This window comes from Labeo rohita, unplaced genomic scaffold, assembly GCF_022985175.1.
Source record: "Labeo rohita strain BAU-BD-2019 unplaced genomic scaffold, IGBB_LRoh.1.0 scaffold_372, whole genome shotgun sequence".
In the NCBI taxonomy this organism is placed as follows: Eukaryota; Metazoa; Chordata; class Actinopteri; order Cypriniformes; family Cyprinidae; genus Labeo; species Labeo rohita.
Genome location: NW_026129290.1, coordinates 23,679 through 42,214, shown reverse-complemented (window position 1 = coordinate 42,214; position 18,536 = coordinate 23,679). Strand labels below are relative to the sequence as shown.

Genomic DNA, 18,536 nt, shown 5'->3' with positions numbered 1-18,536 from the left:
GAAACACACAGGGTCTCCACATCATGGCGGCTGCAACAATTCCACAGCAAGAATAAAAGTTACGTCTTCTTTCTTTGCGTATACATTTGGGTTGTGTTTTGCAAATCGTCCCACACAATAATGTAGATTTGTGGGGGCGTGTTTGAATTAGCTGTTTTAGGAAGGTGTGGCTGAGTCTTAACTTTTATAAAGCATTTTTCTTTGGGTTTGAGACTTTAATCTTTGCAACTTTATACAGATCTTATATATGCACGAAGAGCTCGTAACACTCCAAAGACAAAGGAAAACATGAAATCGCATCATATGACCCCTTTAAATATAATCTAAGACTATTTATTTATAGATATACCTCAGTTTCACAGACAAGGTTTATTATAAGGAATTATAAGGTTCTATATGCATTCTGAGCACTTTTGAGATATTGTGCCACAGAATAAGAATATGTAAATAACTAAATTTTGACAAAAAAAAAAAAAATGTCAGCTAGAACCTTATAATTCTAAGGTGAAACTAGGCACTAACATATCTTAAAAATTTGGCCATTTTAAGCAGAATTTCCACTTATATTTTGGCTATAAAAATTGCAATATCTGCAACAACTCGTTACAGAGGAAGTTACTTAGTTTTATAATTCATTTAAAGACTTGTCATTTTCCTTTCTTTTACATGTTAGTTTGCCATTCAATAATGGCTTTCAACATTGATCCTGAGACCTGGAAGACTTTCACAAACAATAAAAACACTGGCTTTGGCTATAAGGTGATACAGAAAGGTGCAAGGTGAGCTCACTCCACATTACCACAGATCACTCAAAACAAACATTAAGAGCTACAGAATATTTGAAATCAAGGACTGATGTGGATATTAAAGCTACTAATCAAAAGCTGCAATGCGTGTAACAAATCAATGAATTACCCAAGTAAAATCACTTAAGATGACAAACTCCGAGAATGTTCAACAGAAGACCTTCTTTTGAAGTTTTCAGCTAAAGTTTCTACATCTGAGTTGTGCAATTTTGCTTCTGTTTTTCTTTTTTGGTCAGAAAGTGATGCAAAGGAAATACATCCCTACTTTACAACTAGCTACTGTTGTCCTTGTAATGTAGGTCAAGCTAGAAATTTGTTAATTACTAAATTAAAATAAATCAGAGACATGGGAGACTCTTCTGGTCCAGTTACAATTTTTATTTGAACTTTATTAGTTTAATCAGAAAGAAAAACTCTTCAATCTCACCTTTGCCAGTAGTTTCCATTTCTCGGTAACACTTTAGAATACAGTTCCTTCATTAATGTATAACTACACAGAAACAAATGACTAATGCATTGTTAACATTCTAGTAACTAATATTATCTAACATGAAACTAGTCAGTCATAGCACTCAGTTGAGTGGTAGTTCACTATTAGCTAATCAGTAACTACTACTTTTTTTTCGTATCTCCCAGAGAACTACTAAGAACTAATATATACATGTTCATAATTAATATAAATAATGCAAAATGTATAATTAATTCTAAAGTGAAGATTATGGTAACCCACTAGTAATGACTGGGGTATTACCAAATACTTCAGAAAGAATTACTAATTATTTGGATCCGTATTCTAAAGCGAAGATCATGATAACTCCTTAGTAATGATTAAAGTCATTAAAAACTGTTGGGGTTTTTGTAAGGTTCTGGATAGTTATACTTCCGATGGCTTTGGTAACACTTGAATCATTACTAGTGGGTTACCATGATCTTCACTTTAGAATATGGATCCAAATAATTAGTCATTCCTTCTGAAGTATGCAGTAACACTTGAGTCATTACTATCCAAAATCTTACATATACCTCAATAGCTTACAATGATTTAAGTCATTACTAGAGCGTTATCATAATCTTCACTTTAGAATACGGATCCAAACAAATAGTAATTCCTTCTGAAGTATTTGGTAATACCCCAGTCATTACTAGTGGGTTATCGTGATCTTTACTTTAGAATTAGTTATACATTTTGCTGCATTCACATTAATTATGAACTTGTACATAGTAGTTCTTAGTAGTTCTTTGGGAGAAAAAATAGTAGTTACTGATTAGCTAATAGTAAACTCCTACTTTCAACTGAGCACTATTACTTACTGATTCGTTAATCAGAATTTCTTGATAGTCAGTAGTAGTTACTAGAATGTTATTAATGCATTAGACATTTGTTCCTGTAGTTATTCACTAATGATGGAACTGTATTCTAAAGTGTTACTCATTTCTCTTTTCTGTGATTTCCAGTCATATAAGATATTTTGCAACACTAACCAAAAATATGCTGAGGTCCATACTTTTTTTGTCTATTATTTTTGCCCAGCATACTCAGCCAAGAATGCCACAGATTCCTCTTAAAAAAAATAAAAATAATTAAAAAAAAATGTTCATGTTCTTTCTGCCTTGTTCCATAGTCTGCTTGTGAGTGATCCTTTCTTACATCTCAGTCAAACTAAAAGAGGACAAATTTATGACTGTTCTGTCACCAAAGGAAACTGCATGCCAGTGGCCATTTCTGGTAATTAATTTTATTTTATTTTTTTTTTAAATGATGCTTTTAAGTATGAAAATAGATTGATAGTTTTATTATTTATGATAATAAATATTTAATCTTCTTATTTAACAAAGTCCCTGATGAGGCTGTCAACATGTCCCTTGGACTTTCAATGACCCTAGATCCTCAGTCTTCAAGAGCAGTGGTAAGTTTCATATAACCCCAAATCAAGAAACATTGGGAAAAGCATATTTTAGAAACCTGTACCAAAATGATGGAAAGAAAAAAGTATAGAGAAGGCTTGCAACAGCTCATGATCAAAATCAACCCAGGATTTTTTGAAGGTAAAAAAGTGGAATATTCTGCAATGGGCAGGTCAATCTCCTGATTTCAACAAAATATTAAAAATAAACATTTTATTAATGATTATATTTATTTGTCCAATTACATCTGAGCCCCTGCAAAATGGAGGGACTGTGTATAAAAATGGCTGTAATTCCTTAGCATTTTATGAAATATTTTTTGTTCAAACTTTTGTTTGAATTAAAGCTGAAAGTCTGCACATCAATTTCATCTCTTGTTTCATCAAGATGGCATCTTTCATGGAAAGTCCATGATTATTAGATCAAGACAATGGCAGGTCTCATTCTGCATATGTTACAACATTGTGGGTTTGTAGACACATGTGGATGTAACTGACAGGCCAGCAGATCTGTTTCCTATTGAAAATGCACGATTAGTCATTAAAAGGAAAAGCAGACAATGATGACTATGGACTAATGAGCAGGAAAGCTGATGTGACACAGTAGCAAACATGCCCCTGTTCCACCTTTTTTGGAGTGTGTTGCAGCTATTAAAATCAAAATTTGTTCATATTTACAAAAAAAAAAACAAAAAAAAACAATTAAGTTGGCCAGTGAAACATTTGGAAATATATTCTTTGTAAAGAGGATTGTAAATCAAATAAAGATTTTTTTGGATTTTGAAAAAAATCATTTTTTTTTTTTAGGGTTTTGTGTTTTGAGAATATTTTGGAATTGGGGTTGTATGTTAATTTGAGAACATAAAATATTGTTGCTGTTTTTATACATTGCTAAGACAAATTCTTTTATGATAGCCTAAATAGTGCTAACATTTGTACTGCAAAAACATGAAATAAAAATGCTAGATTCTGTGCATGTACTAATGTAAAAAAGTAAGGACATCAGCATGATTTTGGTCATAAAGATAATGAAAAAATAATGAAATTATGAAATTTTGTCATGTTAAAAATAATATCTTAATTTCTCTCAGGTTTGTGGTCCAACCATACCAAAGAACTGTGATGTAACCACTTACAATGGCATGTGCTTTAAAATCAGTTCAGATAATGTTGTGAGCAAATCTGTGCCAAAGACTCTGAGAGGTATTTGTATGGGGTTGTGACAAATCAATCTTCATACTATATGACACGATTATCACTGCAGAGCTTCAGATTGATGAAAACATGATGCACTTCTTTTTTCTCCAACCTCAGAATGCCCGACATCTCAAATTGATATCGCTTTTTTAATGGATGGATCTGGGAGTGTAAATTATGTGGATTTTAATAAGATGAAGAATTTTGTTATAGAAATGATCAAAAGTTTTATAGACCATGACACACAGGTAGGATGATTAATGCATTTATTATGTTCTAGATTATATTTGATTTTTTAACACTAGTTTTCATAGCACCAGGAACTAAATCTATCTCTATCTGTTACAGTTTGCCATTGCACAGTTTTCTACAAACTGTTTCATTCATCACAAGTTTCAACAAGTCAAAAACGCCAAGTCATGGGAAGACGCAGTGACTAAGATAGATCAAAAGAAGGGATGGACCAACACTGCAAAAGCTATAAAACAACTTGTGTAAGACATGCTTGCTGATATTTTAATTAAAATTCTATTTAACCATACAATACTTCTGACAGAAAATCTGATGAGACTGATGAGCACAGAACAAAATTACAACCTAATTGTAAAACACTTAAAAAAAAAAAAACTAAGACAATGAATAATATGAACTTAATAAGAAACATATTGTATACAGTTGCATCATTAAACTATTTATTATTTAAATATTCTGTACTATTTCCTATTAACAGGAGAGAGCTATTTGTAAGTGAAGGAGGTGCAAGACCATCAGCCAGCAAAATTCTGGTTGTTATCACAGATGGTGAATCAACTGATAAAGATGATTCACTGACTGAAGCTGTTCAACAAGCACAAGCCAAAAAAATAACGCGATATGCTATTGGGGTAAGATCAATATGTAGCCCTTCCTTATGTGTTTGTCTTGTAAAATATTTTAAGTTTTCAAAATGATTTTGTTCACTGTGTAAATTAAATGTATACGTAAAATGGAAATTCAGTCATCATTTACTCACCGCCTATGTCATTACAAACCTGTACAACTCACTTCCTTCCCTTGAAAAAAAAAAAAAACAGCTAAAACCAGCCTAAGCTGGTTGGCTTTTTTTTTTTCATCCAGCCTGGTCTTAGCTGGTCAGGCTGGGGCTTTTTAAATAATTTTTCCAGGTTTGTCCAGACTGGCCAAAGTTTTTGGGAACCAGTGTTGTTTTGTTTTAGACTGAACTTCATTTTATGGCCAAAAACATATGAAACATTCTTTTAAATATAATTTATTTTGTGTTCAGAAAGAAAAAAAAAGCATACACATTTGGAATGACATGAGGTTGAATAAATTATGCCAGAAGTTATAAACATTATATTTATGAAGCATTATCCCCCCTTTGAATTTTTCTTAGGTTGGCAATGCTTTTAATGTTGACAAAGCAATAAATGAGCTAGCGACTATTGCATCTTTACCCACCAATAAGCATGTGTTTAAAGTAACTGACTTTGACGCGCTGGCCAGCATTCGTGAACAACTCAAAGAGAACATTATTGCCATTGAAGGTATGTTTGCAGAGGAAATATGGCTGATTTATAATAATAATAATAATAATAATAATAATAATAATAATAATATTCAACTAGTTAACTGTGTTGTTTCTTCTTTTATTTGCTAGGAACCCAGACCACTGGTGATTCATCTCGGATGGAGTTTGCACAGGATGGGTTTAGTGCAGCATTAACATCAAATGTAATTATACTACATTACATCAAACTTAAAAAGACATTGTATGAAAATTAAAAATGTGAAATACATACAGTGGGTACAGAAAATAATCCCTTTTAAGAAATCACATTTTGTTGCTTTGAAATGAAGACAGCCTGAAATGAAAACAGGCATGTTTTGTTTTAACCAACCTGTTTTTCACGTGTTTGTTTATATCTTTTACTTGGTTGTTGTAAAAGTAAAAGTAAATACAGGCAGATAAAACAAACAAACAAACAAAACACTTTTTACATGTTGGTGATATATCTTTTTTTTTAAAATTGTAATAGTTTACAGCCGGATAAAACAACAAAATTTTTACTTTTCACTTTTCACTTACATTTTCACTATTTTTTTTTTTTTTTTTTTTCACTTTGCTAGTAAATTTCAGAAATAAATACAAAGAAACCCAAGTAACACATTGATTTTACAATGTATTACTATTAAATTGGGAGCTGTTGAATTGCTGTCTTTACTGTTCTGTTTAATTTAATTCAAGCATTTGCATGCTGATTATGCTTTTCCCCCACTATAGCATAGTAATTTTGTTGTTGTTGTTGTTTTTACATTAATTCTAAATTTATTGTCAGTACTTACTTAATTGAAGAACAATTTAGGTTTACCTCTTTTTGTGACAATTTTGAGGTGTTATTTTGAAAGACAGTGAAAGAAAGAAAACATGCTTTCCGAAGATGATAAAACATATTTTTATGGGAAGAACATGGAAATTCTTTTTTAGTCTCTTGTTTATTACATTTATTTGTCAGTTGATAAATACACAGGATTAATTGTTAACTGAAACGCATGAAGTAAGATAACCAGGAATTTGTTTAGAATGACCAATAGATAATATTTCAAGTGTTAAAAGCCCTAAACAGAACTTGTAATACAAGCAGCTTATCATTCCTATAATATTATGCACTCAGACAGATATGATAATGACTGCAGTGGGAGCTTTCCAGTGGAAGGGTGGATATCAGCTGTACACACAAAATAATCAGTTAAATGTATTTCAAGTTGGAAGTGAGCATGACAGTTATTTAGGTAAGATTTATTTTTTGACAGTGTAAATCAAAATAAATCAGTCAAATACATCAGAATATTTTCTAAAGTCTATTTTGTTTACAGGTTATTCCTTGGCAATAGCAACAATGTCCAGAACAAAGTATGCAGTCATGGGAGCACCAAGACACAAGCATAAGGGACAAGTAACTGTTTCAAGAATTGATAGTATTCCAAGCAAATTACAGGAACTGGATCCTCCTAAGGTTATAAATCTTGTATTTGTGTAAAATATTAGCACACTGCACAAACAAGTGAAAGTAAGCTCAAACTAGACTGTGTGTTAAACTATATAGCTTCCCTTTCCCTTTTATCAGCCTCAGATTGGCTCATATTTTGGAGCTGAGCTTTGTGTGGTGGATTTGAACAGTGACTCTAGAACAGACCTCCTGTTGGTATCGGCACCAACATACATAGAGCCTGACCAGGAAGGCAAAGTGTTTGTTTACACCTTCAACCGCAGGGTAAGTGATGGGGATTAAATGTTTTAGATCATTTTGAAAATCTGTTCTGATTTAAGTTTAGATATTTGATTTGTTTGTTTGTTTACTTCTCTCTGGTCTATCTTCATAGTCGTCCTTCATTTTTTCGGATACGGTGCTGGTGGGAATGGCAGGTCAAAGGGGTCGGTTTGGCTCGTCTTTGGCCAGTCCAGCAGATCTGAATGGTGATGGTTACATGGATGTGCTGATTGGAGCTCCTTTAGAGGAAGACGGACAGGGCAGCATCTACATCTTCAGTGGAGGACCATATGAAATAATTCCCAGATACTCACAGGTGCGATGGGTGGGAAAAGAGTTAATAATAAAAAATATAAAAATTAACAGTTAAAACCGCTGTTTTGATACTTTGCACAAATAGGATAAAAACATGTTCTGTTATTTACTTGTAAAGCTTTAGAAACACAAATCTTACGTTTTTTTGTAAGAACTATTAGATATTTTACCTTTTAATATTTGAAAAAAAAAGCTAATCTAAATTAAGCATGTTCTTAATTTTTTTAACTGATTATAGATTTGATTACATTCGTCAAGCATAACCATTATGTCAAGGATAAGTTGTTGTAAGAAAAAAACAGATCATTTTCTTTAATGTACTGGAAATTATTTTATCAATAATTGCAGAGCAACATTCCAAGTGTTCATTGTCAAAACACACCAACAAAAATATCTTGTTGACCACTGTTTGTGGTCAGTGCCTATTATAATTGTCTTATTACTGACCTTCCATCCTGAAATCCTCTTTATCTCATTTTCCTGCTTTCCTTCACTGTATGTGATGACAGAGGATTGCTGGGTTATCTGTGCAACCAGGTTTGCGGTTCTTTGGGATTTCGTTGAGTCAGTCCTCTCTAGATCAGAGTGCAGACAGCCTTCCTGATATTGCTGTTGGCTCCATGGGAGCAGTTCTGCTTCTCAGGTGTGTTTTGTTTTATAAAGAACTCTAAATATATAGAAAAACACAGATTTAGTCATGATCATTCATATGCGTTATATGTCAATCATTCAGGTCCAGACCCATCATGTATTTGGAAACCAAAGTAACTTACAACCCATCCAAAATACCAACCAGTGGAACAGACCAGTCACTGAAAAACACCATGACAGTGTGCTTCACCATGCGACCATACAATCACAACATAAGAGGTTTATCCAGAATTAGAAATATTCTTTGATGTTGTAAAGTGTGTGCAGATAGTTTTAATGTGCAGATAGTTTCTCCTATGCCAGTTTAAACCACAGATACAACTATAAGTTTACTTGCTACTGTGTACCAAAATATTTACATGATAATTCCAAGTCAGCAGCATTGGCTCAACAATGGCATGAATTTGGGGGCAGAACTATTGGTTGGACCAGCCAATGGCATTAAGGGGGCGTGTTCAGAAAAAAACAGACTTATGTTGGCATAACTAGTGACACAGACTTAAGCTTTAAACACAAGTTTTATTCATTTTGAGAGTGAGATTCATGTAAGTAGACATAAAATTATCAGAGTCAGCAACAGATATGACTAAAATTTGGGGGTCAGTATTTTATTTATTTATTAATAATAATTAATAATTATAATTAAAATATTATTATTATTATTAAAAATAATTTAAAGTGCACTTCATGTAATGTGATAATAAATCACATTATTTTCACTTTATTTTTAAAATTGTAATATGTCACAAAATTATTGTTTTTACTGTATTTGTGATACATTTTATGTTTATTATCTAGGCTTAACAGCAAATATTAATTACACCATAACGCTGGATGCCAAGCGTCAGAAATATCGTGCATATTTCACACCCAAAAACCGCTTCCACAATTCCATGATGAACATGAACATGAAAGAAACTTGCAATAGCCATCCTTTCTTTATAGATGTAAGTCTGAAACATTTTCTCATAATTTTTAAATATCAGAGTCTGTTATTCTGGCTGTATGAAATATTGATTTTGAATGGGAATAATGTACAACAATGTGCCAACACAAACTGAAAATCATGATTTAATGGTACATGAATATCCTATATGTATCCTATCAGGGTTTCTCAGAAGATGCTCTGAACCCGTTGTCCAATCAGTTAACATTCACTTTTGAGGGTCTACCATCTGCCACATTGCAAAACATAAGGCCAATACTGCTGCCGGGAATAAAAACACGACAGACCACAATGTAAGAGAAAGCAAACTAATTTCAAAGCAACATCACTTTTTCAGATGTAATGTTAAAGGATAGCTCACCACTATTTATTGTATGTTACCTGTATGATTTTCTTTCTTTCTGCTTTTTTTTTTTTTTTATTTGTAGATTTTTTTTTAACAATGTTTGTAGATATTTTTGTCCTTAATGTCTATGTTTGTATGCTTGTTCTTACATTGAAAGTCAATGGGGTTGAGTGTTGTTTTGGACCTTATTGGTTTTAATTGGAAAAAACATTCTTCAAAATAGATTCCTTTAGTTTTTAAAAAAAAAAAAAAACAATAGTAATGTTGACAGAATTGTGAGTTTTGGGTGAACTATCCAACTCAAAACACATGGTATTATTGTATTTTCCAACACTCTTTTTGGCATACAGTGCTGCTTGAACGTTTGTGAACCCTTTACAATTTTCTGTATTTCTGTATAAATATGACCCAAAACATCATCAGATTTTCAAGTCCTGAAAGTAAACAAAGAGAGAGAAAAATGATCCATTGTTACATATCTGTGTGTTGCAACAGTATGTGAATCTTTGTTTCAGTATATGATGACCCCATTTTGCAGGAATAACTGCAGGTAAAGTTTCTTGTAACTGCTTGTAGGAGTTTTAGCCCATTCCTCAGTACAGAACCACTTCAACTCTGTGATGTTTGTGGGTTTCCTCCTATATGCACTGTTTGCTTTAGGTCCTTCCACAACATTTCAATTGGATTAAGGCCCCTGGCTTGTCCACATGATCTTTAGCTGTGGTTTTCTCCTTGCAACTTAACTTTGTTGTTTAACCATTTCTTAATGATGGACTTCTAGACAACATTAGCCAATGTGGTTGTTTTCTTGCTGCATGGCCCATGGCTTCCTTTGCAATCTCACAGACTATTACACATCTTTTTTTTTTTTTTTTTTTTTGAGTGATCTTTGTTGGTGGACCATTCCTGGGGAGGGCAACAGTGTTCTTGAATTTCCTCCATTTGTACACAGTCTGCCTGTGGATTTGTGGAGTCCAAACTCTTTAGAGGTGGTTTTGTAACTTTTTCCAGCCGGATGAGCAACAGCAACTCTTTTTCTGAGGTCCTCAGTGATCATTATTCACTTTCACAAACAATTCACTTCTACAAACATGATCAGATTTTGATAGATAAAACAGGGAACGCACTGACACCTGGTAGTCATTCCACTGAATTAAAACACCCAAAGAAGGACTCTAAATTCACCTTCAAATTGTAACGGAGTGAACGAGACGAGAAGCGAGCGGATCCATCTGCGAGCTTTATTATAGGGACGAGACAGATACAAGGTCGTACAGGCAGGGTCAAACAAAGGCAACAGGACTGTCAGAGGCGAGACGAGAGAATAGTCCTTAAACGAGCGATAGTCCAAAAGGCAGGCGCGTGACATCGAAAGCTAGATGACCAGGCGAGAGAGCAAAACACGGGAACAAGGGAAACTAGGGAAGCTAACACTGGAAAATCAACAACAACTCACAATACTCCGTGGTTTGCAAGGGGAAAGACCGGGGCTTTTATAGCGCCACTGATTGGTCGCGGGTGAAGTACAATGGCTGATGGGGAATGTAGTCCGGGGTGTAGTGCAACAGTCCGTGTGAGATAGGGCGAGAGTGACATCTGGTGGTGAGCGGACCGTGGGACACCGACCAGATTCGTGACATAGCCCCCCCCCCAAGGAGCGGCTTCCAGACGCTCGAAGGGAGCAACAGTCCAGGGGAGCGGTGGGGCGGGAGCGAGACAGGGCGAGGGCTGGAGGGCCAGGTCCATGTGGAGGGCCTGGTGATTGAGGCAGGACCGACAGAGCAGGTACCCTCCAGGGCGGGGCCGGAGGCGGAGCAGGAGGCGCAGGAGCCCTCCAGGGCGGAGGCGGAGCAGGAGCCCTCCAGGGCGGAGCCGGAGGCGGAGCAGGAGGCACAGGAGCCCTCCAGGGTGGAGGCGGAGCCCTCCAGGGCAGAACAGGAGGTGCCAGGGCCCTCCAGGGCTGAGCAGGAACCCGCGTCATGGACTGGGACCTGGGGAGAGCAGGGACAGAGGAGGCAGAGAGAACAGGGAGAGAAGCAGAGAGACCACAGGATAACGCCGCCTCCATAGGAGGTTCTACAGCCGACGCTGACACCTCTGGAGGCATTGGCACTGCTTCTCTGATGGGGAAGGCCTCTGGAGCAGACCTGAGACCAGACGGGACCTCTGGAGCAGACTTGAGACCAGACGGGACCTCTGGAGCAGACTTGAGACCAGACGGGACCTCTGGAGCAGACTTGAGACCAGGCGGGACCTCTGGAGCAGACTTGAGACCAGGCGGGACCTCTGGAGCAGACTTGAGACCAGGCGGGAGCTCTGGAGCAGGAAACCGCGTTATGGCCTGGGACCTAGGAACAGCAGAGACAGAGGAGGCAGACAGAATAAGGGGAGAAGCAGAGAGGTTGTAGAGGGATGCCGCCTCCATGGGAGGATCTACAGCCAAGGCTGACACCTCAGGAGGCATTGGCATGGCTTCTCCAAGTGAGGGGAGCTCTGGAGCAGACTTGAGATCAGACAGGAGCTCTGGAGCAGGCTTGAGATCAGACAGGAGCTCCGGGGCAGACTTGTGAACAGATGTGACCTCTGGAGTGTAGTGTGCGGCCCACATACTGAGAATGGTGATCGCCATCACACTGGCAGACATAATGTGACTTGACTCTGGGCGGTCAGACGAGACATGGCGAGGTTCTGGACGGATAGACAAATGTGACAGGGCTCTGGTAGGTCAGACGAGACGTGACTTGACTCTGGGCGGTCAGACGAGACGTGGTGAGGTTCTGGACAGATAGACGAGACGTAACAGGGCTCTGGTAGTTCAGACGAGACGTGACTTGACTCTGGGCGGTCAGACGAGACGTGACCTGACTCGGGAACAGCAGCAATAACATCACTTGGCTCATGAGGATCAGCTGTGGTTTGATTTGGTTTGTGGAGACTGGCTGTGACTTGACTTGATTCATGAAGATCGGTTGTGGCTTGGCCTGGGTTGTGAAGACCAGTTGTGAACTGACTTGACTCATGATGATCAGCGGTGACTTGACTTGGCTCATGGAGATCAGCAGTAACATGACTTGACTCAGGAGCAACATGGCTAGACTCAGGAACAACAGCTGTAACGTGACTTGACTCGTGGGGAACAGCTGTGACTTGGCTTGACTCGTGGGGCACAGCTATGTCCTGACTTGACTCCTGGGGAACGACAGCAGTATCTTGGCTTGATTCATGGGGGACAGCTGTGTCTTGGCCTGACTCCTGGAGAACAGCAGCCTTGGCTTGACTTGACTCAGTTGCTTGGCCAGACCTGAAGGCTTGACTTGACCCTGGAGCTTGACTTGACCCTGGGGTAGCAGCCGTGACGTGAAGGAGCGCCATTTTAGCTGCCCATACAGCCATGAGGGGTGAATCCAGCACGTGGGCCATCATGATAGGCCGTGATCTTGGGAAGTCAGACGAGACATAGCGAAGCTCTGGGCCGCCAGGCGGAACATGACTTGACTCAGGGACCACGGCTGTGACCTTGTTTGACTCAGGGACCACTTCAGGAAGGGTGGCCATGATGGGTGCCGACTCAGGAGCAGAAAACATGACGTGAACAGGCTGTGGCTTGACTGAGATGGCCTGAGCCGGCAGTGGCTTGGCTGACGTGGCGTTAGCTGGCACTGGCTTGGCTGACGGGGCTTTAGCAGGCTGAGGCTTTGGCGTGGCAGCCATCTTGTGCAGTGGCTCTGGCGTGGCAGCCATCTTGTGCAGTGGCTCTGGCGTGGCAGCCATCTTGTGCAGTGGCTCTGGCGTGGCAGCCATCTTGTGCAGTGGCGCTGGCGTGGCAGCCATCTTGACAGTGCTTGACTCGGGAATGATGGCTGTAACTTGACTTGAGACAGAAGCGACAGCTGTAATTTGACTTGACACAGGAACCACAGTAGTAGCTTGACCTGACACTGGAAACACAGCTTTAACTTGACTTGCCTTAGGAAGAGCAACTCTGACTTGACTTGATGCAGGAAACACAGCTCCAGCTTGACACCGGAACAGCAGCTGTAATCTTGCTTGACTCAGAAACTTGACTTGACTCAGGAAACACAGCTGCAACTTGACTTGACTTGGAAACTTGACTTGACGCAGGAAACAACGCTGCAACTTGACTTGACTTGGAAACTTGACTTGACTCAGGAAACACAGCTGCAACTTGGCTTGACTTGGAAACTTGACTTGACTCAGGAAACACAGCTGCAACTTGGCTTGACTTGGAAACTTGACTTGACTCAGGAAATGCCCCTGCAACTTTATATGGTTCTGATATGGCAGCTGTGACGTGACGGAGCTCTGTTTTCGCCGCCATCTTGTGAACGGGCTCCGCCGTCGCCGCCATCTTGCAAATGGGCACCGCAGTCGCCGCCATTTTGTGCACGGGCTCTGTTGTCGCTGCTGTATCATGAACGCGCTCCAACGCGGCCACCATCTTGTGAACGGGCACAGCAGTCGCCGCGATTAGATGAGCGCTCTCCGCAGCCGTCGCCATTGCTTGAGCGCGCTCCTGCACGGCCGCCATTTCACGAGCGATCCAGGCGGCAAACGTGTTTGTGGGATCGTGCTCCGGCGTGACCGCCAACCTGCGGGTGGGACGCGCGGTCGCCATTACCGAGATGACCAGGCGAGAGAGCAAAACACGGGAACAAGGGAAACTAGGGAAGCTAACACTGGAAAATCAACAACAACTCACAATACTCCGTGGTTTGCAAGGGGAAAGACCGGGGCTTTTATAGCGCCGCTGATTGGTCGCGGGTGAAGTACAATGGCTGATGGGGAATGTAGTCCGGGGTGTAGTGCAACAGTCCGTGTGAGATAGGGTGAGAGTGACATCTGGTGGTGAGCGGACCGTGGGACACCGACCAGATTCGTGACACAAATTAACAGCTAATCCTAGAGATTCACATATTTTTGCAATGCACAAATATATAACATTCAATAAATAAGTGACAAATAAAATATTTAAATATATTCCTCTCTACTTTCAGGACTTGTGTGAAAATCTGATGATGTTTTAGGTCATGTTTATGCAGAAATATAGAAAATTATAAAGGGTTCACAAACTTTCAAGCAGCACTGTATGTCTAAACTAGTGGTCTCAAACTCAGTTCCTGGAGGGCCGCAGCTCTGCAGAGTTTAGCTCCAACCAGCTCCAACTCACATCTGCTTAATAGTTTCTAGTAATCCTGAAGACCTTGATTAGTTGGATCAGGTGTGTTTCATTAGGATTGGAGTAAAACTGTGCTGTGGCCCTCCAGGAATTGAGTTTGAGACCAATGGTCTAAACACATTAACTACTATATACCCAGTGTAATTTGAGATTTTTTTTTATGATTTTATTTATTTATTTATTATTATCTTTTTTTTCCCCCCATAATGTATATCTAAATATCTTAATATCTTCATTCCACAGCTGGACTTTGAGATAAATTGTGGACGTGATGACATTTGCATTGATGATCTCAGGATGGATTTCAATTTCTCTGGGTGAGCAAATATTTACATTTAGTTATTTTGTATTATACACTGACCAAAATTATAAATGCAACGCTTTTGTTTTTGCCCCCATTTTTCATATGCTGAACTCAAAGACTTTTTTCTATGTGCACAAAAGGCCTATTTCTCTCAAATATTGTTCACAAATCTGTCTAAATCTGTATTAATGAGCACTTCTCCTTTGCCGAGATAATCCATCCACCTCACAGGTGTGACATATCAAGATGCTGATTAGACAGCATGATTATTTCACAGGTGTGCCTTAGGCTGGCCACAATAAAAGGCCACTCTAAAATGTGCAGTTTTACTGTATTGGGCGGGGGGGGGGAGTCCAAAAACCAGTCAGTATCGGGTGTGACCACCATTTGCCTCACGTAGTGCAACACATCTCCTTCGCATAAAGTTGATCAGGTTTTTTATTGTGGCCTGTGGAATGTTGGTCCACTCCTCTTCAATGGCTGTGCGAAGTTGCTGGATATTGGCAGGAACTGGAACACGCTGTTGTATATGCCGATCCAGAGCATCCCAAACATGCTCAATGGGTGACATGTCCGGTGAGTATGCTGGCTATGCAAGAACTGGGAGGTTTTCAGCTTCCAGGAATTGTGTACAGATCCTTGCAACATGGGGCTGTGCATTATCATGCTACAACATGAGGTGAATGGCACAACAATGGGCCTCAGGATCTCATCACGATTGTTGCAGCAGCTGTCCGGGTGGCTGGTCTCAGACGATCTTGGAGGTGAAGATGCTGGATGTGGAGGTCCTGGGCTGGTGTGGTTACACGTGGTCTGCGGTTGTGAGGCCGGTTGGATGTACTGCCAAATTCTCTGAAACGCCTTTGGAGACGACTTATGGTAGAGAAATTAACATTCAATTCACGGGCAACAGCTCTGGTGGTAATTTTAGAGTGGCCTGTTATTTTGGCCAGCCTAAGGCACACCTGTGTAATAATCATGCCATCTAAATCAGCATCTTGATATGCCACACCTGTTAGGTGGATGGATTATGCCGAGTGAACAATATTTGAGAAAATATTTGTGTACATAGAAAAAGTCTTAGATCTTTGAGTTCAGCTCATGAAAAATGGGGGCAAAAACAAAAGTGTTGCATTTATAATTTTGGTCAGTGTATTAAAGAACAACACAAATAAATCTGCAAATAATAACATTACTTGTACAAAACCAAAGGCAACATTCCAGGGTAAGAAGCAACATAACAGTGTGCTCTATACACCAGACTATGAACAGAGAGAACTGAAGGTCTTAAATACACAGTGAAACAAACACAGTATAAAACAGGTGTGCTCTAATAGAGGGTTTGCACTTGCGTCACGGTTTGGTCAGTTACCCAGATACGTGACCATATTGGAAATACTCAAATGTAAACAACAGCCTTGATTGCACAGTTAATGTACTGCTAAATATGTTGTTCTGCTAATTTATGGTGCCTATACCATGGGAAAAAATGCGTGGAAGTTGCTAAATCATATAGAGAAAGGCTTATTACCTAAAGTTAATAGGTGGTAAAGATATGTACAAGCAGTATTAATTAAGATATTAGCCTAATACTTCACCTACCTGACCAGAAATGATAAGAACAGACACTAATGTTGTCAAGATTCTTGCCTTGGAAATCTTGGTTCATGTGGGCCAACCACAAAACCTTTTGTACCTCAGACAGTTTTTGCACTCTTCTTATTGTTTAGCTATAACTTTTGGCAGTCTATAGTTCTCCAAACGTTTTCCCAGGTCCAACCGATAAGTGCAGCCCAAATTTTCATCAGCAATAATCAGCAAAATTTGTTCTTTTTGAGTTCTTTTTGGTTCAGTGGCATTGTTTATGTTCAGTGCTGCCAATATGCCGTGAATCAACCTTGTGAAAGCTTTCAAGTGAATTTTTTTTTCTTTTTGTTTCTGTGATCCAGATCTACAAATATAGAGGTTGGCATCATGCAGGAAATCAACATGACAGTGTTTGTAGAGAACAGGGGAGAAAACTCATACAACACATTCTTCACCCTCAGCTACCCCTTTGGACTTTCCTACAGGAGAATCATATCTAAACAGGTAAAACTTATATGATTTTAACAAAGAAAATAACGTCCCAGGTTACGTATGTAATCCTGGTTCCCCGAGGGAACGAGACGCTGCGTCCGAAAAACGCTAGGGAACGCCTTTGGCGGAACCACGCTCTGAACACATGTGTAATCTGGCCAATCGAAAGGCAGAACGTCACGGGCAGGTGACGTCATCGACCAGGAAGCATAAAAGCACGTGCGACGGAGCCGGCGTCAGCTTCGGAGAATGAAGCGAGCGCTCGGTAGGGATGCCGGAAGGATGGATCGAGACGCTGCCTCTCATTCCTCGGGAACCAGAGTTACATACGTAACCTGGGACGTTCCCCTTCAGGAACTCAAGCTGCGTCCGAAAACGCTAGGGGAACGAGATGCCCACACCACCAGATTTCCAAGTCCCTGCCTAGTGAAGAGGCTAGGGCAAAAAGACAGAAGAGCCAGGAGTGGCTCGGACATCTAGGTTGTAAAACCTAACAAAGGTGAGGGGCGTGGACCATCCCGCAGCATTACAGATGTCCTGAATTGGAACACCTAACATAAGGGCTTTGGAGGCAGCCATAGCACGGGTAGAGGGGCCTTGACCCCCAGCGGCGAGGGAGGTCAGAGGACTCATAAGCTGTAGAAATGGCATCCACAATCCATCTGCTTAGGGTCTGCTTCGTAGCAGGATGACCCTTCTTAGGGGGACCATAACACACAAACAGCTGGTCTGACTTACGCCACAGGGCAGCTCTGTGGACATAGGCATCTAATGCACATACTGGACACATACAATTATGCTTCTGCTGGTCAGGCTCCCGAAAGGGAGGAGGACAGAAAGCCTGGAGCACAACCGGCTGTAGTGGTAGGGACCTTAGGGACATACCCTGCTCTGGAGTAAAGAAAGGCTTTGGACATGCCAGGAGCAAACTCTAAATGAAAAGGGGCTACCGAAAGGGCCTGCAGGTCCCCAACCCGCTGAGGGAGGTTAAGGCTAGCAACAGCGCAGTTTTAATGGTGAGAAACTGAACCGAAATCTCCTACAGAGGGCCTCAAGCACCACAGCCAGGTCCCACGTAGGGACATGAGGTCGTACCGAGGCCTCAGCCTCAGCAAACCGCGGAGGAAACGTACCACCAAAGGGGTCTTTACCCACTGACATACCACCAAGAGGGGCGTGGTAGGCCGAGATCGCCGCCACGTAGACCTTCAGGGTGGAGTGGGATAACCCTGTGGAGAAGCGGGCCTGCAAGAACTCCAGTACTGTACCAACTGGGCAGTTAACTGGGTCTTGCAGGCGTTCTCCACACCATGAAGTGAAAAGCTTCCACTTCAGGGCATACAGTTCCCTCGTAGAGGGAGCTCTGACTGGAGGATGGTCTCAACAACCTCGGTTGAGAGACCAGAAGCTATGAGCTGTGCCCCTCAGGGCCACACCCACAGCTTCCACAGCTCCGGGCGGGGGTGCAGGATGGTACTCCCTGCCTGTGAGAGGAGATCCTCCTGATGGGAATCTCCCATGG

The 18,536-nt window shown here is 40.3% G+C and overlaps 2 protein-coding genes across 2 annotated transcripts in view; one reads left to right on the top strand and one right to left on the bottom strand.

The window, feature by feature from the left end:
- Window positions 1–668: 668 nt before the first annotated feature.
- Window positions 669–17,267, top strand: LOC127160516 (integrin alpha-M-like). The gene is given in 21 exon segments (XM_051103150.1): window positions 669–779; window positions 2,429–2,532; window positions 2,643–2,713; window positions 3,802–3,913; window positions 4,025–4,155; window positions 4,256–4,401; window positions 4,638–4,791; window positions 5,301–5,451; window positions 5,565–5,638; window positions 6,580–6,697; window positions 6,782–6,921; window positions 7,033–7,179; window positions 7,289–7,492; window positions 8,001–8,134; window positions 8,225–8,361; window positions 8,941–9,089; window positions 9,251–9,362; window positions 9,365–9,381; window positions 14,875–14,948; window positions 16,885–17,026; window positions 17,184–17,267. Coding segments are annotated over 21 exon segments (2,493 nt in total). The 5' UTR covers window positions 669–687.
- Window positions 17,268–18,394: 1,127 nt separating this feature from the next.
- LOC127160514 (integrin alpha-M-like) overlaps window positions 18,395–18,536 on the bottom strand; it is a 14,712-nt gene continuing 14,570 nt past the window's right edge. Inside the window, exon 12 of the mRNA XM_051103149.1 lies at window positions 18,395–18,516. Within this exon, the coding sequence (XP_050959106.1) occupies window positions 18,395–18,516 (122 nt within the window). The remainder of the gene's footprint in view (window positions 18,517–18,536) is intronic.